The sequence below is a fragment of the Camponotus vicinus genome, unplaced genomic scaffold (genome assembly GCF_025532165.1).
Source record: "Camponotus vicinus isolate PSW18456_S1 unplaced genomic scaffold, iyCamVici1.0 SCAF_2, whole genome shotgun sequence".
Lineage (NCBI taxonomy): Eukaryota > Metazoa > Arthropoda > Insecta > Hymenoptera > Formicidae > Camponotus > Camponotus vicinus.
In genome coordinates, this window is record NW_028141956.1 from 20792431 (window position 1) to 20816314 (window position 23884).

The window sequence follows — 23884 nt, forward strand, 5'->3', positions numbered from 1 at the left end:
AGAAGTGATGTGATACTGAGAAATAATTGCGTCGTATTCATGTTCGATGAGATTCGATATGAACTCGATGGCGTTGAGATTGATCGCAATAGAAACGTAGGAATAACTACTACGCTCAAACACTATATAACAGTATCATCCGATAGAAACGTGATTATGAGGAACGCCAGCTGGGATGCGCTGACCTATGCGAATGGACACTTCAATTTTTGCGTACCGCTCTACATGTTATTGGGATTTTGCGAGAATTACAGACGCGTGGTGATTAACGCACTCTCTCGTTTGAGCGTCGAGCGAGAGAGACAGCTATCGGACACCTCTAACTCGGTATCACGTCTTGTAGTGCTTTCTCTCTCGCTCTTGTGCTGTGCGAGAAGGACGCAACATTGGAATGTCCCTCACTACTCTACCCCCACTTTCTCTTTCGCTGCCCGGCCCACGTACATGCGCGCTTCGCTTGTGTGAGTGTGACGTTAGTGAGCGTCAACACAAGTACCGAGACACCATTCCTGCCGGTGCATGTACACTGCACCGGACAGTTACACACACGCACACACTCTTGTTTACACGCACACAAACATACACTCTTGTACATACACACCATTGTAAATCGCAATAAACTCGTTTTAATTTTTGACAAATAACCGAGTAATTCCTAAGCTTGCCTAATCGAATTCTGATCCCGGCTGTGACTATCTGTCGGCAAGTTCGCGGAAGTCGTCCGTAACAAATTTAACTTATGTATTCAAAAACAGGCGTTTTTAAACTTCAATACCACTCACTTCAAATTATCGTATTTTTTATACTTTTGATTTTCGGATTTTTTGCCCGAGGAAACTTTTGATCAGTACCACATAAATACTACAATATATTTCAATTTCAGTCAATTTGACGGAAGTCACTTTTTTCATATAAAATGTGCGGAATCCTTTATCCTGGCATCTTTTTATAATCTCATATTCTTTTCATCTCCAGATCTCTACTCCATACATTAAAACACTCTGTACTAAATGATCAAACATCCAGATCCTTCTTCTAAAATCTCTTGCGAATTTTCTTTGTCCTATTCCCTATATCTGCTTCATGGCACACATAACTTTTGTAACTGTTTCTTTAATATGTCTTTCTGTTCCATTACTTTTTTGCACGTGTAACCTAAATATTTAAAATGATCGACTTCTTCTATCTCTATTCTATCACACAGCCAATGTTCTCTTTCCCTTCTACCTCCTCCTTTTTTAATACGTTGGCTGCCACCATAAGACTCAACAAGGCGTTCCCCGTGTGCCACGATAGAAATCAATAAACAAATGTAACGAAACTAAACTTTTATTATTCTTTGGACATAAAAGGCACATAAACAAATATTTTTATGGCATCAAATTGAAATTCGTTTGATTCCCTACAGGCCACATATTCTTTAGAAGCCATTCCTAGCAGGTCGCAATTTATACATTCTATTGAATAGAGTAACCTACTGTGCAACACGGGTGATGCTCATGGCACCCAAGTGAACTATTTCTGAGCATCACCGGTGATGCTCATGGCAGCCAACGTGTTAAAGATCATTATCTTCGACTTTTTTACATTAAGAATTAGTTTTTTCTTTAAAAATTTTGAAAAATTTTTCAACATTTCTTTTAACTCATTTGCTTCTTTCGCTCTACCAACACTATCACTATCACTAATCATCTGCATACGTCAAACTCCAAATTTTTTTGCCTACTTACTAAGCCTCTGTTTTACTCATATGTTTATCCAAAAATCTTTTGTATAAACTCCTATTAAAAGAGTACTGATTGCTCTTCATAGATCTGTTTTATCTTCCTTATCAAGTGTCTATTTATTCCTTTGCTCTTCATTATAGTCTATAGTTTCTCTCTATTTACTATATCAAAAGTCGCCTCAAGTCTGCGAAAAAAGCATAAACTTTTCCTCTTCTTTTATTTACCTCTTTCTTTATAAGTATGATTTAATATACGTGTATACACACACACAAATTATCTATCGTATTTCGATTCTTCCTAAATTCTGCCTGTGTATCTGGTAGTATCTTGATTTTGTCTATTTTTTCCCCTACTCTTTCCTTTATTATCATAGCATAGATTTAATATGCTGTGTTGAGAAATGTTATACCTCAATAAAAAATTTGTGGTTTTATATTTATCTCCTTTTTTTAAATTGGTACAATTACACTTTTTCTCCAACTTTTTGGGAAGCCTTCCCTTCTCCATTCTTTGTATAATTTCTAATAATTTGTACTTTGCGATATTATCCGTGCAATAAAGTCAGGCTTCATTTTTTACTTTATTCTCTTCTGCCGTCTTCTTGTTAAATATTATATTACACGTTATGAATATAAAAATATATATAATTCAGATCAAAGCGATTTTTTCAATTAGAATTTTCAATTAAATTAAAAATTTCACAGAGATCATTCTTTAACAATTCAAGGTACAAAAAGACGATAGAATGTACAGTACAGTCGATATCGGTAACTACACACAGTGTTGTCAGGTGGGTCAGGTTTTTCGCGCATGCGCGACAGTAATGGCGACTAACCAGCGCTGTATCACTGGTATCTGGTATCAGGTATCACATGGAAGATTTGGCGGGCTGAAGGAAAGTTACTGTATTACTGTATTTTATATTATGCGTGTGTGTAAACACATATGCATATATACGCAGATAAAAATGTGTGATTACTCGGAATAATTTTCTAAGAGAACATTTTTTCGGGCGGCCAGCGGCACACCTTTTTGTCTGTATTAGATACTTCATTGAGGCCGCGTTCACTGCGCATGCGCGAAAAACCTGACCCGCCTGACAACACTGACTACACATAGTTATACTATACAACTAACAATTCAGGCGATTAGGATAGATTATTATCGTCTCTTCTAATTGTTTTAAAAGAACCCACTGGATCATTCGATTCGAGAGAACAAGAAACAATATTTAGAGAAAACAATATTTTTGTTATGATCTCAAAATCTGGAAAAGTAACGTCACGTCATTTTAAATTTGGTTAAAAGAAGTTTATTTCTGTATCTTGATATATGATATTTATTATATATTCAAATGTGTTTAGAGTCATAAATGTCTAGCACAATAAAAATTCCGATAATTACATAGAATATGTCTTTCAAATGTATCTATTAATTACCTTTTATTATGGAAAAACAGGATGTGTTGCGCAAAGAATCGAACGCATGGACGAACACGAATAACGTATTTACAAAGTTTTTTTTTTAGAGAGGTTTGTAATTAATTCTGGTAAAATGATTGTTCTAAACATAACTTAATCATATATGACTGGATTCGTAAAAAAGTAACCTTTCATTTGATGATAAAAAAGATCGCAGACTAGAAAAATATGTGAGGCACAAGTGGCTGGATCGGGAATCGAACCCGAGTCTTTCGCTTTCCGGGCAACTGCTCTAGACCACTGAGCTATCCAGACCTCACACCTAATGCTGCTTTTTAACACAGTGATATGCGACTCCAGAGCGATGTTGGTATCTCACTCGATGGATGCAATGCCGATTGCCACGGAGGATCCCTGAAAGGTCGCTCGCTGACCAAATAAGTGCCGGTGGAGGTATTCGCGTGCATGCTGGCTTCCGACTGGCACGGCACCGACGAGCACAACGCCGTAGAGAGACCACATCCCCCAAGATCCCTCTAGTATATACTAAAATCCCCACTGTACCAAATAGTAGTGGCGGATGGACCCTAAGATAGGGCCAGGGCAGGCCTCCAGAGGTGGCTCACATTGGTGAAATTATTGTAAATATGTCGACCTCATCACGGAGATAGCTAAATAAATATGACAGCTGACACATATCAATATATCGATATATTAAATTATTGAATAAGAACATTTTAAACTGTTATGATTCACATTATGGATAAACAGAAATAGTTTTTTAATGAAACTCTTGAATTTTTACAATAATTTCATCAATGTCAAAAGCAGTTGATTCATGAAAGCATTTTTACCACAAACCATTTTGCCACACCTCAGCGCGCGAAACTCTAGCATTGTCATTCGTTGTGCCTGGTGCGGTACGGGATGTGGGATGTTGCCGGGATAACCAGTCAAGGCCTCAGAACCATTTAACTCTCAGTTTATTAGTATTATAATTTCTGGCCTTTTACAAATATATTTACTTATTTTATTCTAATCGGTTTCTTTCAAGCCTTCTTTCCTTAATATCGTCTTCCCGTGAATCGCCTCGTTCTTCCTTTAAACGTTTATTATGATCTTCTAAGCTCGATCCGTATATCACGATGTCATCGAGATAGACCAGACATCTAAGTCCTTGTATTCCTGTTAAGACCGAATTCATCAGTCGTTGAAATGTTGCTGGCGCATTTTTTAATCCGAACGGCATTTGATTGAATTCGTAATGTCCGTAGGGAGTTGAAAAAGCTGTTTTATTTTTATCCCTCTCAGCCATTGGGATTTGGTGATATCCTGATGCTAAATCTAGCGTGGTGAAATATTTCGCATTTCCCAACTGATCTAGGATATCGGTTATATTAGGCAATGGAAATGAATCGCTTATCGTTAATTCATTCAGCTTCCGAAAATCTATTACTACTCGGAGCTTCGGTTTTCCAGATGCGTCTGCTTTTTTCGGCACTACTAAAAACGATGCGTTCCATTGACTCGTGTTAGTTCGAATAATTTCGTCCTTTAGCATTTCTTGAATTTGTTTATTTACCTCTGTCTTATGTTTCTCGGGTAAACGATACGGCTTTACGTTCACCGGCGCGGTGTCGGCACGCGTGTTTATCTCATGCTCTACCGTCGCGGTGCAAGTCAGTGGTTCTCCTTCCAAGTGGAATGTATCGCTGAATTCTTCGCAGATTTTTAAGAGTGTCTGCCCCTCTTCCTTATTTAAGTGTTGAGTTCGCAATAATTGTCAAATGCGCTGGGCTCGCAGAGTGTTGATTTTATTCTTCGTTATTTTACTGTATTTATTTCGGCAGTGCTAATTTTGTCTTCCATGTTTTCTAATGTGACGATGGGAGTCGCTAACTCGACGGTTTCATCGGTCGTATTTATCACGCTCACAGGACATGAAAAATTTTTTGGTTTTACTAGACAGCTTCCAATATATACTCCCGGTGTGGTTTCTTCTGTTCGGACTATCCCTATCTGATTTTGATTAGTCGCAGCTTTTATTATTGTTTCGCTACGCGGATTTAGAATTATTTTGTTGCGCAAGGATGGAATTTTAATGTACTGTCTTGTATTTTTATTTCGTTAGTTTCATAATCGCATTTAGCGGTTTGTTTTTTAAGAAAGTCTAATCCTAGAACTCCCTCGTGTTCGATGGCGGTATCGTCTTTTATTACATAAAATGCATGTTTAATTTTATGTTTGTTGATTTTTATCGTGGCGTACATTTTGCCTAATGTATATATTTTATGTCCGCTTATTCCTATCAGTGCTATCTTCTTCTCGTATATTAATGTTTCGTCCTTTAAATGTTTTAATTTTATTAAGGAAATTGTTGACCCGGAATCGTACATGTTTATTTTTTCTCCTTTTACTTCGCGAATGGGTAGTGTAACTTGTAATAATTCGTCCTTCGATGGTGCATGCATATTTTTAACATGCGTTACGCGATACTCTAGGGCAGGTCGCGGTTGCTTCTTCGTTTCTTCCTGCTCCTCTTCGCTATTGCTTGCAGAGTCGGTGCTCTTTTTCCGCTGTCGATGCGAAGTCTTTTGTTCACGCGTATTATCTTTATAATTATTTTTATTAGTTTGTTTATTATTTTTAATATTATTTTTTGGTCGTCCATTTAAATTCCAGCACTCGTCGCAGCTGTGTCCGGATTTTTTGCAATATTTGCAGAATTTATTTATAGTATTTATTCGCGTAGATTTTTTCGATTTTGGTAATGTATTTTTAGCAGTAATGCTATGGCAATCGCGTCCGTAGTGTCCAGATTTTTCGCATTTATAACATTATATGTTTGTGTCTCGAGTTGGTCGCGTGTGTTTAGCGTCGAATTTATTTTTATTAGAGAAGCCGGGTGCTCGTGTGACAGACGGTCCGATAAGCTTCTTTTCCGCGCTCGCGCCGTTTATCGCTTCTTGGAGCGAAGTATATCGTTGTGATCGCACGAGGATTTTTAATTCGTCGCGTAATCCGATTTGAAAGTTTATTAGAGCTTGTTTTTTAATGGTTGCTTGTATAGCTTGTTTGAATGAAGGAGGTTGTTCTTCTCCTTCCACCATAGACTCATATAACTTCATGGCGAGTATATCGACACGTTGCCCGAATGCATGTGCGGTTTCGCTTGATTTTTGTTTTAGCGAATTGAATTCTATTTGTAAATGCGTCGTGCTTTGTTTCGCTTGATAGCACGTTTCAAGTTGTTGTTTTAAATCTTCAAACGTTTCTATATTTCGCGTCTCGAAGTCTTGCATGGCTTTTCCTTTTAATTTAGTATACAAATAGCTTGCATCAGCGATTCTTCGTCCGCGGGATTAATATTTTGTACCGCGTATGTACAAGCGTTTAGAAATTCTTGCAGTTCGTGTCGCGATGATCCGTCAAATTCGGGAATCATTGACCGCGCTTCTTTTAATGGTAGATAGTGCGGGGCTACGCTACGTCTGTTTCTAATATCGCGTTCGGTACGTCCATACGTCACGTCGTGTGGGACATCGTTTGTATTTGCTCGTGGCTCGTTAAAGTTTCCTTGGTTAATATGTACGTTTCGCATTTGATCGCGTAATTCTCGCATTTCCTCTCGCATTTCGCGAAAACTAGGTACGTTTCGCACTTGTTCGCGTAAATCTCGCATTTCCTCTTGCATTTCGCGAAAACTATGTACGAGTTCGGCTAATAATATGTTACTAGTGCTTTCGACCGGGCGACCGGCGTCTTCATAATTCGCGGCTGCATTTTGTCCGGCCTGTTGCGCTCGTAAGCGTTCGATTTCTCTATCGACGGCTTCGTTATCCATATTTCTCGCGGGATTTGGCTCAAAGAGACTAATATCAATGGATATTGGTGAATAATTTCTCCTGACAGTAACTCGACTAACGCTTTGTCGGTCCTGTTCTAAATTATCGTTATCGTCTTGTTCGCGCGCTTCGGAAGATTCGGAACTCGAATGTTGGTTCTCTAAATTCCTTTGCACGCTATCTCGTATATCGCGAGTAGCTTCTTCCGCAACTTGGAACGGTGTTACAAGACCTAATCTATTTGCCAATCGTGCTGGCACGCTCAAAAATCGCGGGCTATTAAATCGAACTCGGTTTAACGGTACCGACATTTAAATTGAATTTCGACTTACAGTAGTAGTACGGTGAATCGCATGGTCGCTATCGGTTCGCTCGACTGCTGACGCTGCTAGTAAATACGGGTCGTTGTCCGTCGGTGATGCGCTGTCCGTCGGCGATGCGTTGTCCGTCGGCGAAGTGTTGTCCCCCGGCGGCGCGTTGCCTAGGCGCAGGTCGTGGATCGACGTTGGTCCTTGGGCGTTGGTGCTCTCTTTCAGATACAGCTGCTTGACCGTGGTCACTTATCACTTGTTGGCTTTATGCATTATATGTGCTGTGGTCTACTTGAGTCCGTCTGCTTTAATATAGCAGTTGCTCCGTCCACTTTATTAATTTTATATTTTCTTTTTGTTGCAGATGTTAAAGGTCCAGGAGGATTTTTCGATGGTTCTCAATCTCGGCATCCCACCGCTGCCACCAAAATGTTGTGCCTGGTGCGGCACGGGATGTGGGATGTTGCCGGGATAACCAATCAAGGCCTCAGAACCATTTAACTCTCAGTTTATTAGTATTATAATTTCTGGCCTTTTACAAATATATTTACTTATTTTATTCTAATCGGTTTCTTTCAAGCCTTCTTTCCTTAATATCGTCTTCCCGTGAATCGCCTCGTTCTTAGATTTTAAGTGTTAACAAACTTATTCAGTGTTTGAAGCACAGAATAGCGGTTAGCCCCTGTCTCGCACTCTTTATTAATTGATTTTTCATTAACGACTGTCCGCCGCGGACCCGCGGTGGACGGTTTTTAACACCTCTTTTTTAGGGGTATTTTGGAGGGGATCGCCTAGCGACATGACCATATATGGTCATGGAAGGTTTTCGTGGCGATCAAGTCCAAGTGCAAACGAAGGAGGTTCAAAGTCGAATCCCTTCGTTGGCATTTTCGCGTTTCCGGCGAACTCGCGCGTAGTTCGCTGAGGTAGCGGTTTTACGCGGTTCGCGAACATTCTATCGCAGTTTAATCGTATAAAATTTATTAATAGTAAAGTAACATAAAGTTATAGTCTTTCGGACTATAACATCGATCTTTAAACTTTTTCCATTTGAAAACTATTATAGCTTCAACACTCCCTTACACCCATTGGCTGCTTTTTTACATAACATCATTTATGACGCTATGCCAAAGCGCATAGTCATGTTGATAATAGCTTTGAATTGGTCAAGAAACTATCAAGTGTATATCTGGATGACCATTTTAGATTACTATCGTTGGATGTTGTTTCTCTCTTTACATCCCACTAGATTTATCGTTAGGTAGCGTCTCAAAAAAAGGAGATGGTATTTCATAAAAGAAAAGTGCAGCATTTCCCGCGACGAATTCTTGATCGCAGTTTGGTTTATATTAAATTCTACTTTCTTCACTTTTAATGGAAAAATATACCAACAAACATTTAGAGCTTCCATGGGCTCTCCCCTATCCCCCATCATTGCCGATATCATTCTGCAAGATTTGGAAAATAAATTAGACATATTCCATTCAATCTACCATTTTATTATAGGTATGTGGATGATATAGCTTTGGCGGCTCCCCCTTCTATATTCGGCAGGGTCTTGGATATCTTCAATTCTTTTCATTTAAGGCTTCAGTTCACGATGGAGGAGAGAGTTGGCAATAAACTTTTCTTGTTACGATAATCGTGACCAATAATTCAATCGAATTCGATTGGTATCACAAGCCTACTTTTTCTGGGAGATATCTAAATTATAAGTCGAATCATCCACTATACCATAAGAGGGGAACTATCGTGAGATTGGTGAATTGTGCCTTTTTATTGTCGCATTCTAGATTCCACCAAAAAAACTTTGAGCTGATAGTCGGCATCCTCTTCGACAATGGCTATCCTTTGTCTTACATTTTCCATGTAATACGAGAATGCTTGAAGTTGCTATTGGTCCGTAGTCGAGTGAGTCTGGATATAGCGAGGACCACCCTGTGACAAAACCCTTCTCATATTTCATAATACCATACATTCCAATCTTTTTAGAACAATTTAGGCGAATTCTTCGTAATCATGACACGGGATTGTCTTATTTCGGTCTAAATAAATTTCGCAATTTTGTCAGAGTCCATAAGAACATAATGCTACAGGATTCGTGTAGCAATGGTATATAAAGTCTTGTGCAATGATTGCGATGCATCATATGTCGGTCAAACTAGCAGACAATTAAAAAAACGGATTTCTGAACACCGAAATCATATCCGAAGGAATACGTCACAACTTTCGGTCTTAACTATTCATAGACTCGAATTTCGTCATGAGTTTAATTGGGAAGAGATTTTGGCCTGAGATTTTGGACAGGAGGTCTTCGTTGGGCAAAAGACTCGTTGCTGAAATGCTGTTTATCAAGCGACAAAGAAATAGCTTGAACTTGCAGAGTGATACGGAGAGTTTGCATCATGCATTTGCGACAATAATATTTGCGATAATAGATAAGTTATCGAGAGTGTGAAATGTTGATTCGTATGTTTGTGTGCAATCGATGTGGTGCGTCGTGATACGCATGTTGGATGCGCTGGCGGCCGGCGGAGTGGGGGGTGAGTGCGCGGGCGCGAGTCGCATATACAGGATGATTCAAAATAACCCTATTATCCGTGAAATGACACATTCTTGAGTCAATTCTAAGACGATTTTTCCTTTGGCAAAATTTCGTCCGACGCTTAGTTTTTGAATTATTAAAGAAAGTAATTAACTTATGACGGGTCGGGTACAAGAGGCAGGCAAGGGTGAAGCGATTCACCGTCAGACACGGGTGCTTACACGGGGCGCCTGCTACGATCAGCTGGTCGCTACATATGATATACACACTTGTGAATACATATATTCTCATTCCCTCCCTCCCTCCCCCCCTTTCTCTCTCTCACTCATTTGCTCACTTGTAGTCATTATTACGGTTACTTTAATTATTACTTACTTTTTATTATTATTTACAATTTTGCTTTAATTATTATTTTTTTAAATTGTAGTTTTTTTTAATAATTAAAACAAAAGAGTAAATAATAATAAAAAGAAAATAATAATTAAAGTAACAGTAATAATGACTACAAGTGAGTGAGCAAATGAGAGAGAGAGAGTGAGGGAGAGAGAGAGAGAGAGGGAGAGAGAGTGAGAATGTATGTATTCGCAAGTGTGTATATGTAGCGACCGTCTGATCGCAGCAGGCGTCTCGCGTAAGCACCCGCGTCTGACGGTGAATCGCTTCACCCTTGCCTGCTTCTTGTATCCGACCCGTCATAAGTTAACTACTTCCTTTAATAATTCAAAAACTAAGCTTCGGACAAAATTTTGCCAAAGGAAAAATCATCTTAGAATTGATTCAAGAATGCGTCATTTCAAGGACAATAGGGTTATTTTGAATCACCCTGTATATGTGCGCGCAAGTTCCGCTTGCGTCCCTTTCCCTTCTACTGCGTTATCGAATGCGTGTCCATTTTGGCATCACTGTACTTAGTGGTATTTTGTACACGGATGGAAAAAGAAAAAGCGTGGAATCTCGTGAGTCATGCTTCCAATTATCAATTTTAAATAAAAAAGAATTCACATATAATATCGATAATTAATTTTTTACTAGATCTGTTAGATTTGCTGCAATTCTACACAACAAATTTTAATACATGAACTTATAATGATGAACTTTTGGAAGCAGCAGGCTTGATAGATTTCCGCGCGATGCAGTTTCGCGTCACCCGCGCGTCGAGGAGGCGATAAACTTTTCTCCTTTTTTACAATGCAATAGTGGGATCGTCCCAATTGCACACATTTCCGATCGGACACGACGACATTTCCTGATCGGATACAGATCCGATCGGACACAATTCCGATCGGACACACAAACCCGATCGGACACAGTCCCGATCAGACACAGAGCCAATCGGACACAGATCCGATCGGGCACATGCTTTCGCCCTGTGCATTTAATGCGCAACGAGATTTATTATTGTACGGCTCCACATGGGTTTGCAACTTTACACGCGAAATAAAGTTCAATTCACACCCTGTGCTTTCAGTGCGAAACGAACTTTATTATTGTACGACTCCACATGGGTTTGCAACTTTCCACGCGAAACGAGGTTCAACCTACAATGCCTTGTGCTTTCAGTGCGAAACGAGGTCTATTATATAATTTCATATCCGATTGGATTTGTGTCCAATTGAGTTTGTATCCGATCGGGACTATGTCCGATCGGGAAATGTCGTCGTATCCGATTGGGAATGTGCGCAATCAGGACTCACTCGCAATCGTTTGTCTTTATATTGTTAATCGCGCTGAAGAAGGATCAGAAACGATCCGAAAAGTTCGTTATTTATGTAGTGTCCAGATTTAAAATAAACAACAATTAATAAGAAGGAAATTTTGTTTCTTCCTCTGCGTTCCAAATACCGCGCTGTAGCTTTCATGCCAATTTTGATTTAATTTTTGTTTATTATAGCCTCGATATTTTCGTATTAGAATTTTCATCTTAAAACGTTACAAGGAATTTGTCATTAAAATATTTGTCGTTAATTTAGGTACACCCTGTATATATATATATATATATATATATATATATATATATATATATATATACAGGGTGGCCCATTTTAATCCATCCAGTCGAATATCTCAAAAACCAAGCCCGGGAGAGAAAAATGTTTCAGACAAAAGTTGTTTGGTTTCGAGGGGGCCATAAGATGGTACCATTGATTTGACCTTGAAGAGTCATTTGAAGGTCACGTGAAGATCACCTCAATTTTTTTAAATGGCACCCCCTATTTTTTATTACGTATTCTTATAGCTTATCTCGAGAGCTTTCCACAACACTATAATAAAGTATTTCTTCATTGAGTACTTTTCGAGTTGTGAGGCTTGAAATAATTTCTTAATTTTACATAAACCATAAAATATCTAGTAAAATATTCATTTTTCGATTACCTTACCTTAATACTTTTATGTACAAAATAATGAGAGGAATCAATTGGTGTAAAGAAAACATATAGTTGTTTTTAAGAAAAAATATGGAATTGTTAATTGCAAATTACATATTTTTTCTTCAAAACAACTGTTTTCTTTAGACCAATTGATTCCTCTCATTATTTTGTACGTAAAAGTATTAAGGTAAGATAATCGAAAAATGAATATTTTACAAGATATTTTACGGTTTATGTAAAATTAAGAAATTATTTCAAGCCTCATAACTCAAAAAGTACTCAATGAAGAAATACTTTATTATAGTGTTGTGGAAAGCTCTCGCGATAAGCTATAAGAATACGTAATAAAAAATAGGGGGTGCCATTTAAAAAAATTGAGGTGACCTTCACGTGACCTTCAAATGACTCTTCTAGGTCAAACCAATGGTACCGTCTTATGGCCCCCTCGAAACCAAACAACTTTTGTCTGAAACATTTTTCTCTCCCGGGCTTGGTTTTCGAGATATTCGACTGGATGTATTAAAATGGGCCACCCTGTATATATAATATATATATATATATATATATATATATACAGGGTGATTCAAAATAACCCTATTCTCCTTAAAATGACACATTCTTGAATCAATTCTAAGATGATTATTCCTGTGGCAAAATTACGTCCGAAGCTTAGTTTTTATTAAAGGAAATAGTTAACTTATGATGGGTCGGATACAAGAGGCAGGCAAGGGTAGTGCGATTCACCGTCAGACGCGGGTGCTTACGCGGGGCGCCTGCTGCGATCAGATGGTCGCTACATATGATATACACATTTGCGAATACATACATTCTCCCTCTCTCTCTCTCTCCCCCTCTCTCTCATTTGCTCACTCACTTGTAGTCATTATTACTGTTACTTTAATTATTATTTATTTTTTATTATTATTTACTCTTTTAGTTGAATTATTAAAAAAAATATAATTTAAAAAATAATAATTAAAGCAAAATTGTAAATAATAATAAAAAGTAAATAATAATTAAAGTAACAGTAATAATGACTACAAGTGAGCAAATATCGCTCCACCTTTGCCTGCCTCTTGTATCCGACCCGTCATAAGTTAACTACTTCTTTTAATAATTCAAAAACTAAGCTTCGGATGAAATTTTACCAAAGGAAAAATCATTTTAGAATTGATTCAAGAATGTGTCATTTCAAGGACAATAGGGTTATTTTGAATCACCCTGTATATACAGGATGTCCCATTTTATTTTTGTCAAATATTTCAATATTAGAGTTAGAAAAAAATGTTTCAAACAAAAGTTGTATGGCTTGAAGGGGGCCATTAGACGGTGTCATTAATTTGACCTTGAATAGTTACTTCAAGGTCACGTGAAGGTCACCTTCAATTTTTTAAACGGAACTGCCTACTTTTTATTGCACATTCTTGCAGCTCATCTCGAGAGCTTTTCAAAAAACTATAATGAAGTATTCCTTCATTGAGTACTTTTCGAGTTATGAGGCTTGAAATAATTTCTTAATTTTACATAAACCATAAAATATCCAGTAAAATATTCATTTTTCGATTATCTTACCTTAATACTTTTATGTACAAAATAATGAGAGGAATCAATTGGTGTAAAGAAAAAACAGTTGTTTTTTAAAAAAATATGTAATTGTTAATTGCAAATTACATATTTTTTCTTCAAAACAACTATGTGTTTTCTTTACACCAATTGATTCCTCTCATTATTTTGTACATAAAAGTATTAAGGTAAGATAATCGAAAACTGAATATTTTACTAAATATTTTATGGTTTATGTAAAATTAAGAAATTACTTCGAGTCTTATAACTCGAAAAGTATTTAATGAAAAATAATTTAATTATAGTGTTTTGGAAAGCTTTCGAGATAAGCTACAAGAATATGTAATGAAAAATAGGAAGTCCCGTTTAAGAAATTGAAAGTGACTTTTACGTGACCTTCAAGCGACTATTGAGGGTGTAACCAATGACATCTTCTTATGTGCCCTTTAAAACCATACAATTTTTGTCTAAAACGTTTTTCTCAAAAATGCTTAGTTTTTGAAAGAAAAGGGGGTAAATATGCATAATAACGGACCTAGCCCCAATGACCTTGACCTTCACATATGTTGTTAAGGTCACTGTCCTCAGTAACATTCAAAAGGTTTCAACCGTCGGTCGTCCTTTATTAAAAAGTTATTAAGAAAAAAGTTTTACGAATTTTATAGAATTTTTAGACACCATGTACGTTAATTTCAATTGTACGAATTCCTAAGCAATATTGATTTGACTTCTAAGGAAGCCAAGGTTATTTTAACTTTCTATACAAAATGAGATTCACCCTACACCATACCTGAGTCAGCGATAGTCGGCGGTCATTGTTTATTAAAATGATATAAACAAAAAGGTAATTATGCATAAGGGCCCACCTTCGCACAAATGTGTTATTGACGTATGTTGTGAAGATGTTATCCCTGATTAACATTCTGAAGGTTTTAGCCGGCGATCGTTCTTTATTCAAAAGGCATTAACAAATAAATGTGAGAAATATTGACATAAAGATTCTACTTTATTTGTTCACCGATTTGCTTTATTTTTAAATATGTTATAGGGGAGATTTTACCGAGTAATTTCGTATATATATATATATATATATATATATATACTTATATATATATATATAATATATATATATATATAAGGATCGGACTCAAATAGTTTTGGAGATATAGGCTGAAAGAGGATAAAAATAATAAATACAAAAATAAGGTAAATCTTCGGAAAACCTACCTATATGAAATAATGGGTAAGAATACCCAATTTCTACGTATTTTTACCTCCTGAACACGAATATGAAACTTAAAAATAGCGGTCGAACTCGCAAAGTCGAAGAAAAACGCAAGTCGAAGAAAAACGCAAAAAAAGTAAATTAAAGGTAAATAAAAAAAAGGTAAACAATTTAAATTTATATAGAATTTAATACAATTTAATACAATTAAAAAATATCAGAAATGTATGTGTACATACACACACACACACACACGCGCGCGCGGGAGGTGCAAGGGGGGCCTTTTTTTCTCAAATCAATACTTTCGGAGATAAAAAGCATTAAAATTGTGAAATTCTTTTGTTAATAACTTTTTAATAAACAACGACCGCCGGCTAAAACCTTCAGAATATTAATTAGAGATATAACCTTGACAACATATGTCAATGACACATTTGTGCGAAAGTGGGCCCTTTTTATGCATAATTACCAACAAATAAAGTTTCATAAGTTCATTAATACATTTATCGAAAGAAAGGTCAATTGTTACATAATTTCACATAGATTTGTAACTTTCCATGCAAAGTGAAGTGTATCCCACATCACAAACACGGGTTGGGTTAGGTTATAGCTTCTGAAAGTGGAGCCCCCCACAGGGGGGCGGAAAACACTGTCCACGCATGTACTTTCCAAGATGAAACAAAGTTCATTTAATCTTGACCTCCAGAAAGAGTAAATTTTGCTTCATCTTAGGAAGTACATGCGTAAGTACAGTATGTTCCGCCCCCCTGCGGGGGGCTCCACTTTCAGAAGCTATAACCTAACCCAACCCGTGTTTGTGATGTGGAATACACTTCACTTTGCATAGAAAGTTACAAATCTATATGAAATTATGTAACAATTGACCTTTCTTTCGATAAATGTATTAATGAACTTATGAAACTTTTTTTGTTAATAACTTTTTAATAAATGACGAGCGACGCTTAAAAGTTTTTGAAGGATACTCACGACAGTGAGCTTGACAAAATATGTTAAGGTCATTGGAGTTGGTCCGTTATTATGCATATTTATCGAAAAGGGGTGTACGGGTGATCTGAGACACCCTGTATATACAGAGTATAAAAAAAGTCTAGAAAAGAATATTTCATAAACTATGCATTTTAGAAAAAAATGTTTCAGACAAAAGTTGAAGGGCTCTAAAATATTTATTTACTAGTCTCATCAACATGATTACAGGTGACGTTGTCAAGATTACGTAAAAATCATCTTGAATTTTTTAGATGATATGCTCCATTTTTTATTGTATATTCTTGTAGTTTATCCCGAGAGCTTTCGAAAACACTATAATAATAAAAATAAAAATAAAAATAAAAATTTTTATTGAGTACTTTTTGAATTATGAAGGTCGAAAGTTGAAAGGTTGAAAGTAACGCCGGCATTAGCATTACACAAAAATGTACCGCATTGAGGTTGCACAGTCAAATTTACACCTCTTATGTGTGTGAGTGTGTGTATGTGCGTGTGCGTGTGCGTGTGCGTGTGCGTGTGCGTGTGCGTGTGCGTGTATGTGTGTAGAACAATAAAGTAAAACATCAATAGAATCTGATGCACTATCAGGATTTTTCGACATGATGCACATTGAGTAACGATAATTCCAACAGTAAAACCCTTTAAAAAGAAACATTCAGATTTCTAATCCAGAATCCTCGATCATAAGAAAAGATGTGCGGACAAATCACGTAAAATAACGTAAAATAAAATAAAAAAAACGGAAAGTCATTACTTTCCGTTATTTTATTTTATTTTACATTATTTTACGTGATTTGTCCGCACATCTTCTTTTATGATCGAGGATTCTGGATTAGAAATTTGAATGTTTCTTTTCCATTGAAAAGGAGAAGAGAGCGAAAAGGGAAGGAAGAAGTAATAGGTAGCGAAGGGGAGAGAGGAAGGGAGAAAAAGGAATGGGAAAAGAGTTGGAGAGAGGTAGGAAGGTGTGGGAGGAATTAATATGTGGTTGCCTACATGTTAGCGGCGGCAGTCGCCTATTTTCTATTTTCGACGGTCTCTAGAGCTCATACGGCTCAATGAATCAAATTGAGACAATAAGAACTTTTCATCAGAATCGCATAGGCTACAAATTTACAAAGTTTTAATCAAATCCACCGGAACCCATTTTCCATAAGTTTTACGAATCCTTTAATAAAAACCAAAATTTTTTATTTGTATTTGCGTTTTAAAATCTTTTTCCTTAAATGTTTTATGGTTTTACAAATTTAAAATAAAAAAATGTATTGCTTTTATTAATATTTTAATAAAAAATATTAAAATAAGGATATACAAAAGCAAATTTTTTATTTAATTTTATTTTGCTTTATCTTGTTTTATCTTGTTTTAATCTTAAAACTAATAAGAAAAAGAATAAAACATTACTTTTTAAGTAATGGTTAATTAATTAGTTATTTTTAAAAATAATACTTTTTAAAAATACTTTTAAAAACAAAAACAGTAACTAGTTATTTTTAAATATTAAAGTAACTAATAACGGTAATTAGTTACCTTTTGACTCGGTAACGGTAACTAGTTATTTTTAAGAAGTAACTTTTCTATCCCTGCATATTTAATGTATATTTTATATATGTACATATATACAGAATAGGTCACAACTTTTCTATAGTATTTTAATAGCATACTTTAATAGCATATTGTAGAGATAAAATAAAGTAAAAATTTCTAATACAAAAATGTTGACGCTACAGTAATTTTTAAGTTATAAGCGATTAAAAAACGAGTAAAGATAGGTAAAATAACCTGATTTTAGCCATGACGATAAAACCTTTCTTATACCTATTTTCTTATAGTTTTTGATGTGCTAAATATTAAACATTAATTTCTACGATATAATGGGAAAATAGCGAAAATTGAATTCTCAATAACAGTTTTGTAGAAATTTATAGAAACAAAAACTCAAGAATATACAACATTTTCTTATTCCTTCTTTTTCTATTACTTTCCATCCCACTCCTTCTACTCTCATTTCACGTAACATCACTTATTCTAACAAAAAAATCTAACTTAGCCTAACCTAGCCTAAAGTTACAAACTTCTGCAAATCTGCTACTTTGAATGCGATTTTCGCTATTTTCATATCATATCATAATAAAATTAATGTTTGATAATGATTCAGCACATCAGAAACTATAAGAAAACATGTATAAGAAAGATTTGATTGTCATGGTCAAAATCAAGTTACTTTATTTATCGTTCTTTGCTGATATCGCATATTCAGCTACAAAGCTACACTTACAAACATACCTATCTATCAACTATTATTGATTTTTTCATATCAATTGATATTGATTTTTATTTGCATAGCTGATTTTATTTAATCTTTTTTATGTGCACATGTATTACGTACATCATACATTATGGTGATTAATTAATATTAATAAATTATAAATAATATACGGAAAATATTTAATTCTCTTTTAAATAAAAATTTAGATAATTGGTTAATTATCATATTTAAATAGAATTATAAAACATAATATTTTTACATATTTGAAAAAGATACATTTTTTTTAAATCAAGGGAGTATTTGTGAAAATTAATCTATTATCATTATTTCTTGTGATAATTAATCAACTATTTTTATTTTTAAAAAATTCAATATTTTCCGTATATTATTTAATTTGTTATACTATTTATATTAATTTATTAATATTAATTACTATAATATTATTTACTTATTATTATTTATTATTATTTAATTTACTAATATATTAATTACTATAATATTATTTATATTATTTACTTTATTAATATTAATTACTATAATGTATGATATACGTAATATACACACACTTAAGAAACGACAAAATAAAATCAATTGTATAATAAAAATCAATATAATATCACCTAATTTGAAAAAATCAATAACATATAACAGATCGGTACACGTGTAAATGTAGTTACAGTCTGAGCGCGCGATTTCTACGTGATATTATTGACATATTTTGATTACTTGTAATTCAAAAACTATTATAGCTTCAACATTTTCGTATTAGAATTTTTTACTCTATTTTATCTCTAAAATGCGCTATTAAAGTATTGTACGAAAGTATATTATAAAGACATAAGTAATTATAAGACATCTGAATACATATGTACAAAATAAAATAAATATCGTATAAAAATAAAATGAATAAATAATAATTATATATAATTATTTTTATAAAAATAAAAAATATAATGGAAATGCATAATGCATGTCTATTTTGTTCTAATAAAATAGTAAAATTTTCAAAAAATTAAAAATAAAAATTGAGCAATTCTTAATTAAGAATAAATGCTTTTCAAAAATTCAATTCAAATTTTAAAGAGGTTAACCATTCTTTCAAATATTTAAACTCTATTTTGTATCTGCTGATATCTATGAATTCTATATATAAGTTGGACACAATCATAAATATTTCGCTTCATTATCAATATTGATATTATATTTATGATATGAAAAATGTACAAACCTGGACAAGGTCCAATATGTTTGATAAGAATAGATACGCCTTGACATTGTTTAGAAATAATCTGACATTGATTGGAATATGTGATTCCGTCACTTCCGCATACAGGCGTGCTTCCACCACCGTTCATTGTGCATTCAGCTATCCTTTTCCTACATTCCTCCTATAATAAAAAAATTCAAATTTATTAAATAATAATCGCTGATAAATCCCAATTTGCAGTGATTAAATACGTTGTAGCGCTATTGTGTACGCTCGCAGGTAGTTTTGTAGGATTGATGGTTGCGAAGGATCTGTAGAGTGACGAGATCGTTCTATGTCTATGTACAGTTTATTAAATCTCCTATGTACAGTATACCATATATAAGTTATGTTTATATTGACTCTGAAAAGGGTCGTAACTCCTTTTTAAGCGTTTCCGGTATGTGATATGCAGGAAATTCCTTGTGATCTTAAGGAAGCCCAAGCAGTTATTGTTGCTGTGCACAGAGGGTTCCTCCGTCTGCGTCGCGATTGAGTGGCTGATGGCCTTCCAGTCGCTATCGAATTGGATAGCCTGCTCTCCTGTCTCTATGTGGACCTAAATTCCTCTGTGCACCCTGTTAGCTGGCGTAGTCTGTACGCCTATCTCCTATCGTAGTTGTAGTGACGGTAATAGCAAAGATAGTAATCCTGGATAGTTCCACGGCTAGGTGGCCGAGGTGTATCTCCGTACGTTCCAAGTCTGTAGTAGATACCTCGGTGACCTTGTCAGGCGCAGCGACTCCAGCTCCAGTAGCATCAACCTCCAGAGTAGCAGTGAGAACGCCGCTTCTTAAGCGCCAGCTCGTTGTTGCACGGCACTTTGAAAGATCCTGGTGACCGGGACATCAATAACGGCCGTGATATGCAGGCTCGCCGGCTTTTCCTGGAGCGCTAAAGCTCCTGCCAAAAGATTGCGTAGGCAAGATTACGCCTATAGGACTTCGTGGAGCGCTGAGGCTCCTATCAAAACAAATGGAGAAGCGGCTTTATAGTCTAGAGCGAACGCATTCGAAGCGCTGATGAGCCATGACTCGCCCGTCCTGCTGTGCTGCGCGTGACTTTTTATATTGTTTGCGAGTATCCCACTCTCGAGAACTTGCGTTCCAGTATTCGCTGCCTAGTGACGAGGCGCGAATTCCGTGATGGAATCCCTGAGCGCTCGGAAAAAATTTCGGCAGCGCATGTCTCTGCGTACTATCTATCGGTATATGTATGTTATAGTACTTCATACTGTCGTTCGGCAGGCACTTGTGATGTTATAGTTAGACGCCAGAACGTACAGAAAATTGATCTCTAATATAAATAGACACAAAAAAGATATATTTTTCCGTGATATATTTTTCAATATATAGTTATTAATTAAATATATGCGTGTGTTAAATATGAATAGTTTATATACAGGGTGTCAGTGAAATTTTTGCCCTCATGAAGAAAGGAGATTGGCTCAAATTGAGAAGGAAGGACGTCTACCGTTTTGTGATATTTGCAATAATTAACGAAAAACTAAATAAAAAATATCGGCCAATCTGCGTGAGTAGAAGCGCGCGGCGACGAGAGTCGTCCCACTGTAATCTTATACTAGGCGCGCGGCGAAGCGGTGGGCGGATCGCTCTCCGAGACATGATGGTGGCGTGCGATATATCGCAATACCGCGCCGAAAAATGACCCGTCCTTTTAGTGGCGAGAAAATGATGCGCTATCATTTCCACACCACCTTGCGGTAGATAGCATGGTGCGCTTTTTTTATAGTGGTTTCCTCCATAGGCCTATTCCACTCTCAATTTAATGTGAAAATTGTTCAATATGCCGTTACTGTACGCTGAATGTATCGTAAATGTAAAAAATTGATTATGACAGTATCTTCAGAAAAATTGATCCGTGGTTGAAAATCCCTCGATAAAATGTGTTGCACACGTTGATAATGATACGGGCGTAATCCATTACACGTAAAGCGTGATGTACCGCGTATTGCGAAAAACCAAATTCGTGTGCCACACGATGCACGCTAGTTCCAGGATTTTCATAAAATGCTTCAAGAATCCTTTCTTCATCTCGTACACGAAGACGCACTGCTGGACCGGTTATCCCGATATTATGCACGACACCCAGTTTCACATAATTATTGCACAACACGTAAAATTGTACGTCCACTTGGTTTTCGTGCACGCCCGGTAAATCATTCCACGTAAATTGCGGCGGCACAATAAGTATTTTCTCCCGCTAGCCCGTATGCCACAATCATATCTGTATATTTCTGCAGAGTATACTTCATTTTCACTGTTAATTTACTACGCGAACACAAGATTTTTACTAAAACCGTCTTAGCTCTCGCAGGCTGTTGCCAGAGTGCATACGCCAGCAGCACGCAACTACAGCTGAGCGGACATGCGAGTGTAAGCGTATGTGTGAGCTCGGCGCCTGCGCACTATGATTACACTCTCATGTCCGCTCAGCTGTAGTTGCCTGCTGCTGGCGTATGCACTCTGGCAACAGCCTGTGACAGCTAAGACGGTTTTAGTAAAAATTTTGTGTTCGCGTAGTAAATTAACAGTGAAAATGAAGTATATTCTGCAGGAATATACGGATATGATTGTGGTATACGGGCTAGCGGGAGAAAATACTTATCGTGCGGCCGCAATTTACGTGGAATGATTTACCGGGCGTGCACGAAAACCAATTGGACGTACAATTTTACGTGTTGTGCAATAATTATGTGAAACTGGGTGTCGTGCATAATATCGGGATAACCGGTCCAGCAGTGCGTCTTCGTGTACGAGATGAAGAAAGGGTTCTTGAAGCATTTTATAAAAATCCTGGAACTAGCGTGCATCGTGTGGCACACGAATTTGGTTTTTCGCGATACGCGGTACATCACGCTTTACGTGTAATGGATTACGCCCGTATCATTACCAACGTGTGCAACACATTTTATCGAGGGATTTTCAACCACGGATCAATTTCTGTGAAGGTACTGTCATCATCAATTTTTTACATTTACGATACATTCAGCATACAGTAACGGCATTTTGAACAATTTTCACATTAAATTGAGAGAGGAATATGCCTATGGGGGAAACTACTATAAAAAAAGCGCATCCTGCTATCTACCGCAAGGTGGTGTGGAAATGATAACGCATCATTTTCTCGCCACTAAAAGGACGGGTCATTTTTCGGCGCGGTATTGCGATATATCGCACGCCACCATCATGTCTCGGAGAGCGATCCGCCCACCGCTTCGCCGCGCGCCTAGTATAAGATTACAGTGGGACGACTCTCGTCGCCGCGCGCTTCTACTCACGCAGATTGGCCGATATTCTTTATTTAATTTTTCGTTAATTATTGCGAATATCACAAAACAGTAGAAGTCCTTCCTTCTTAATTTGAGCCAATCTACCTCCTTACTTCGTGAGGGCGAAAATTTCATTGACACCCTGTATATGTATATATTTATATACAAGGTGTCAGGGCTATCTGTTGGTAAAAAAAGCTCTTGTAGTTTACTTCGAGAGCTTTTCAAAACACTATAATAAAATATTTTTTCATCGAGTACTTTTCGAGTTATGAGGTTTGAAATAATTTCTTAATTTTTACATAAACCATAAAATATCTAGTAAAATATTCATTTCTCGATTATCTTATCTTAATACTTTTACTTTTGTAACGTCCGTTTCTGTATCGTTTCGGATTTTAGTTTATTTTTATTACGGATAACTCGTCGGAGCAAAAGGTTCGAGTCGAGAAAGATATACGCTAGTTTATTGTATTAAGATGTACGTGTTTATTTGTGTCTGGTGTACAGAGGTTGTAGTGTAACAATGTGTATGAGTGTGTGTGTCGATGTGTGTGTGTTCGCAGTTTAAATTTACCGAATTTAATCACGTTTCGCGAGAATCGAGGATTTCGATATCTATATAACCCGCGGCCCAGACGGCGTCTGCGCTTTTTATGCCGATGTTTGGGTGCGTTTTTGTGGCTAGCGCGCGTGGCCGGTGAATCAGCTGGTGGTCTTTAAACGCGTGTGCTTGCCCGCGAGTATAATCGTTTTGTTAGCGGAGTCTTGGTATCTGGACGTGTATTACAAATTATTGCACGCGGTGACGGGTACGCGGTGTTCGTTCTTCGTCTCGCAAGATTTCACGGATGCTATTATAGCGTATGCGTGTAGTTGCGGCTACACGATCGGTTACTGGCCTGTTCGGAGGCTATCGCCAGAATGAGCGGAAATCGCGTCCCCGTTAACGCGGTTGGATGTAATTAGGAGGACGGAACGCGTTAACCAGAATGCGGACGAGAACACTCGTCGGAGGCGGCTCTCTCTCCACCCCGTGAATTATGCAGTTCTGATATGAGTC

General features: G+C 36.5%; 1 protein-coding gene and 1 non-coding gene across 8 annotated transcripts in view; both read right to left on the reverse strand.

The window, feature by feature from the left end:
- Positions 1-23884, reverse strand: part of Magu (SPARC related modular calcium binding-like protein magu) — a 345184-nt gene that overhangs the window by 299272 nt on the left and 22028 nt on the right. For 6 of the 7 annotated variants that reach the window (XR_014437430.1, XR_014437429.1, XM_083092360.1 and 3 more), the window contains exon 2: positions 19512-19671. Coding sequence is in view for 4 of the 7 variants with exons in the window: in XM_083092360.1 (XP_082948486.1) it covers positions 19512-19671 (160 nt within the window). In the remaining 3 variants the exon portion in view is untranslated. Of the gene's footprint in view, positions 1-19511; positions 19672-23884 lie in introns of those variants that run through there. The other variant, XM_083092355.1, reaches the window with a different exon arrangement.
- On the reverse strand, positions 3391-3464 carry Trnas-gga (transfer RNA serine (anticodon GGA)). Its single transcript has one exon. It is a non-coding gene; the product is annotated as a tRNA-Ser (tRNA).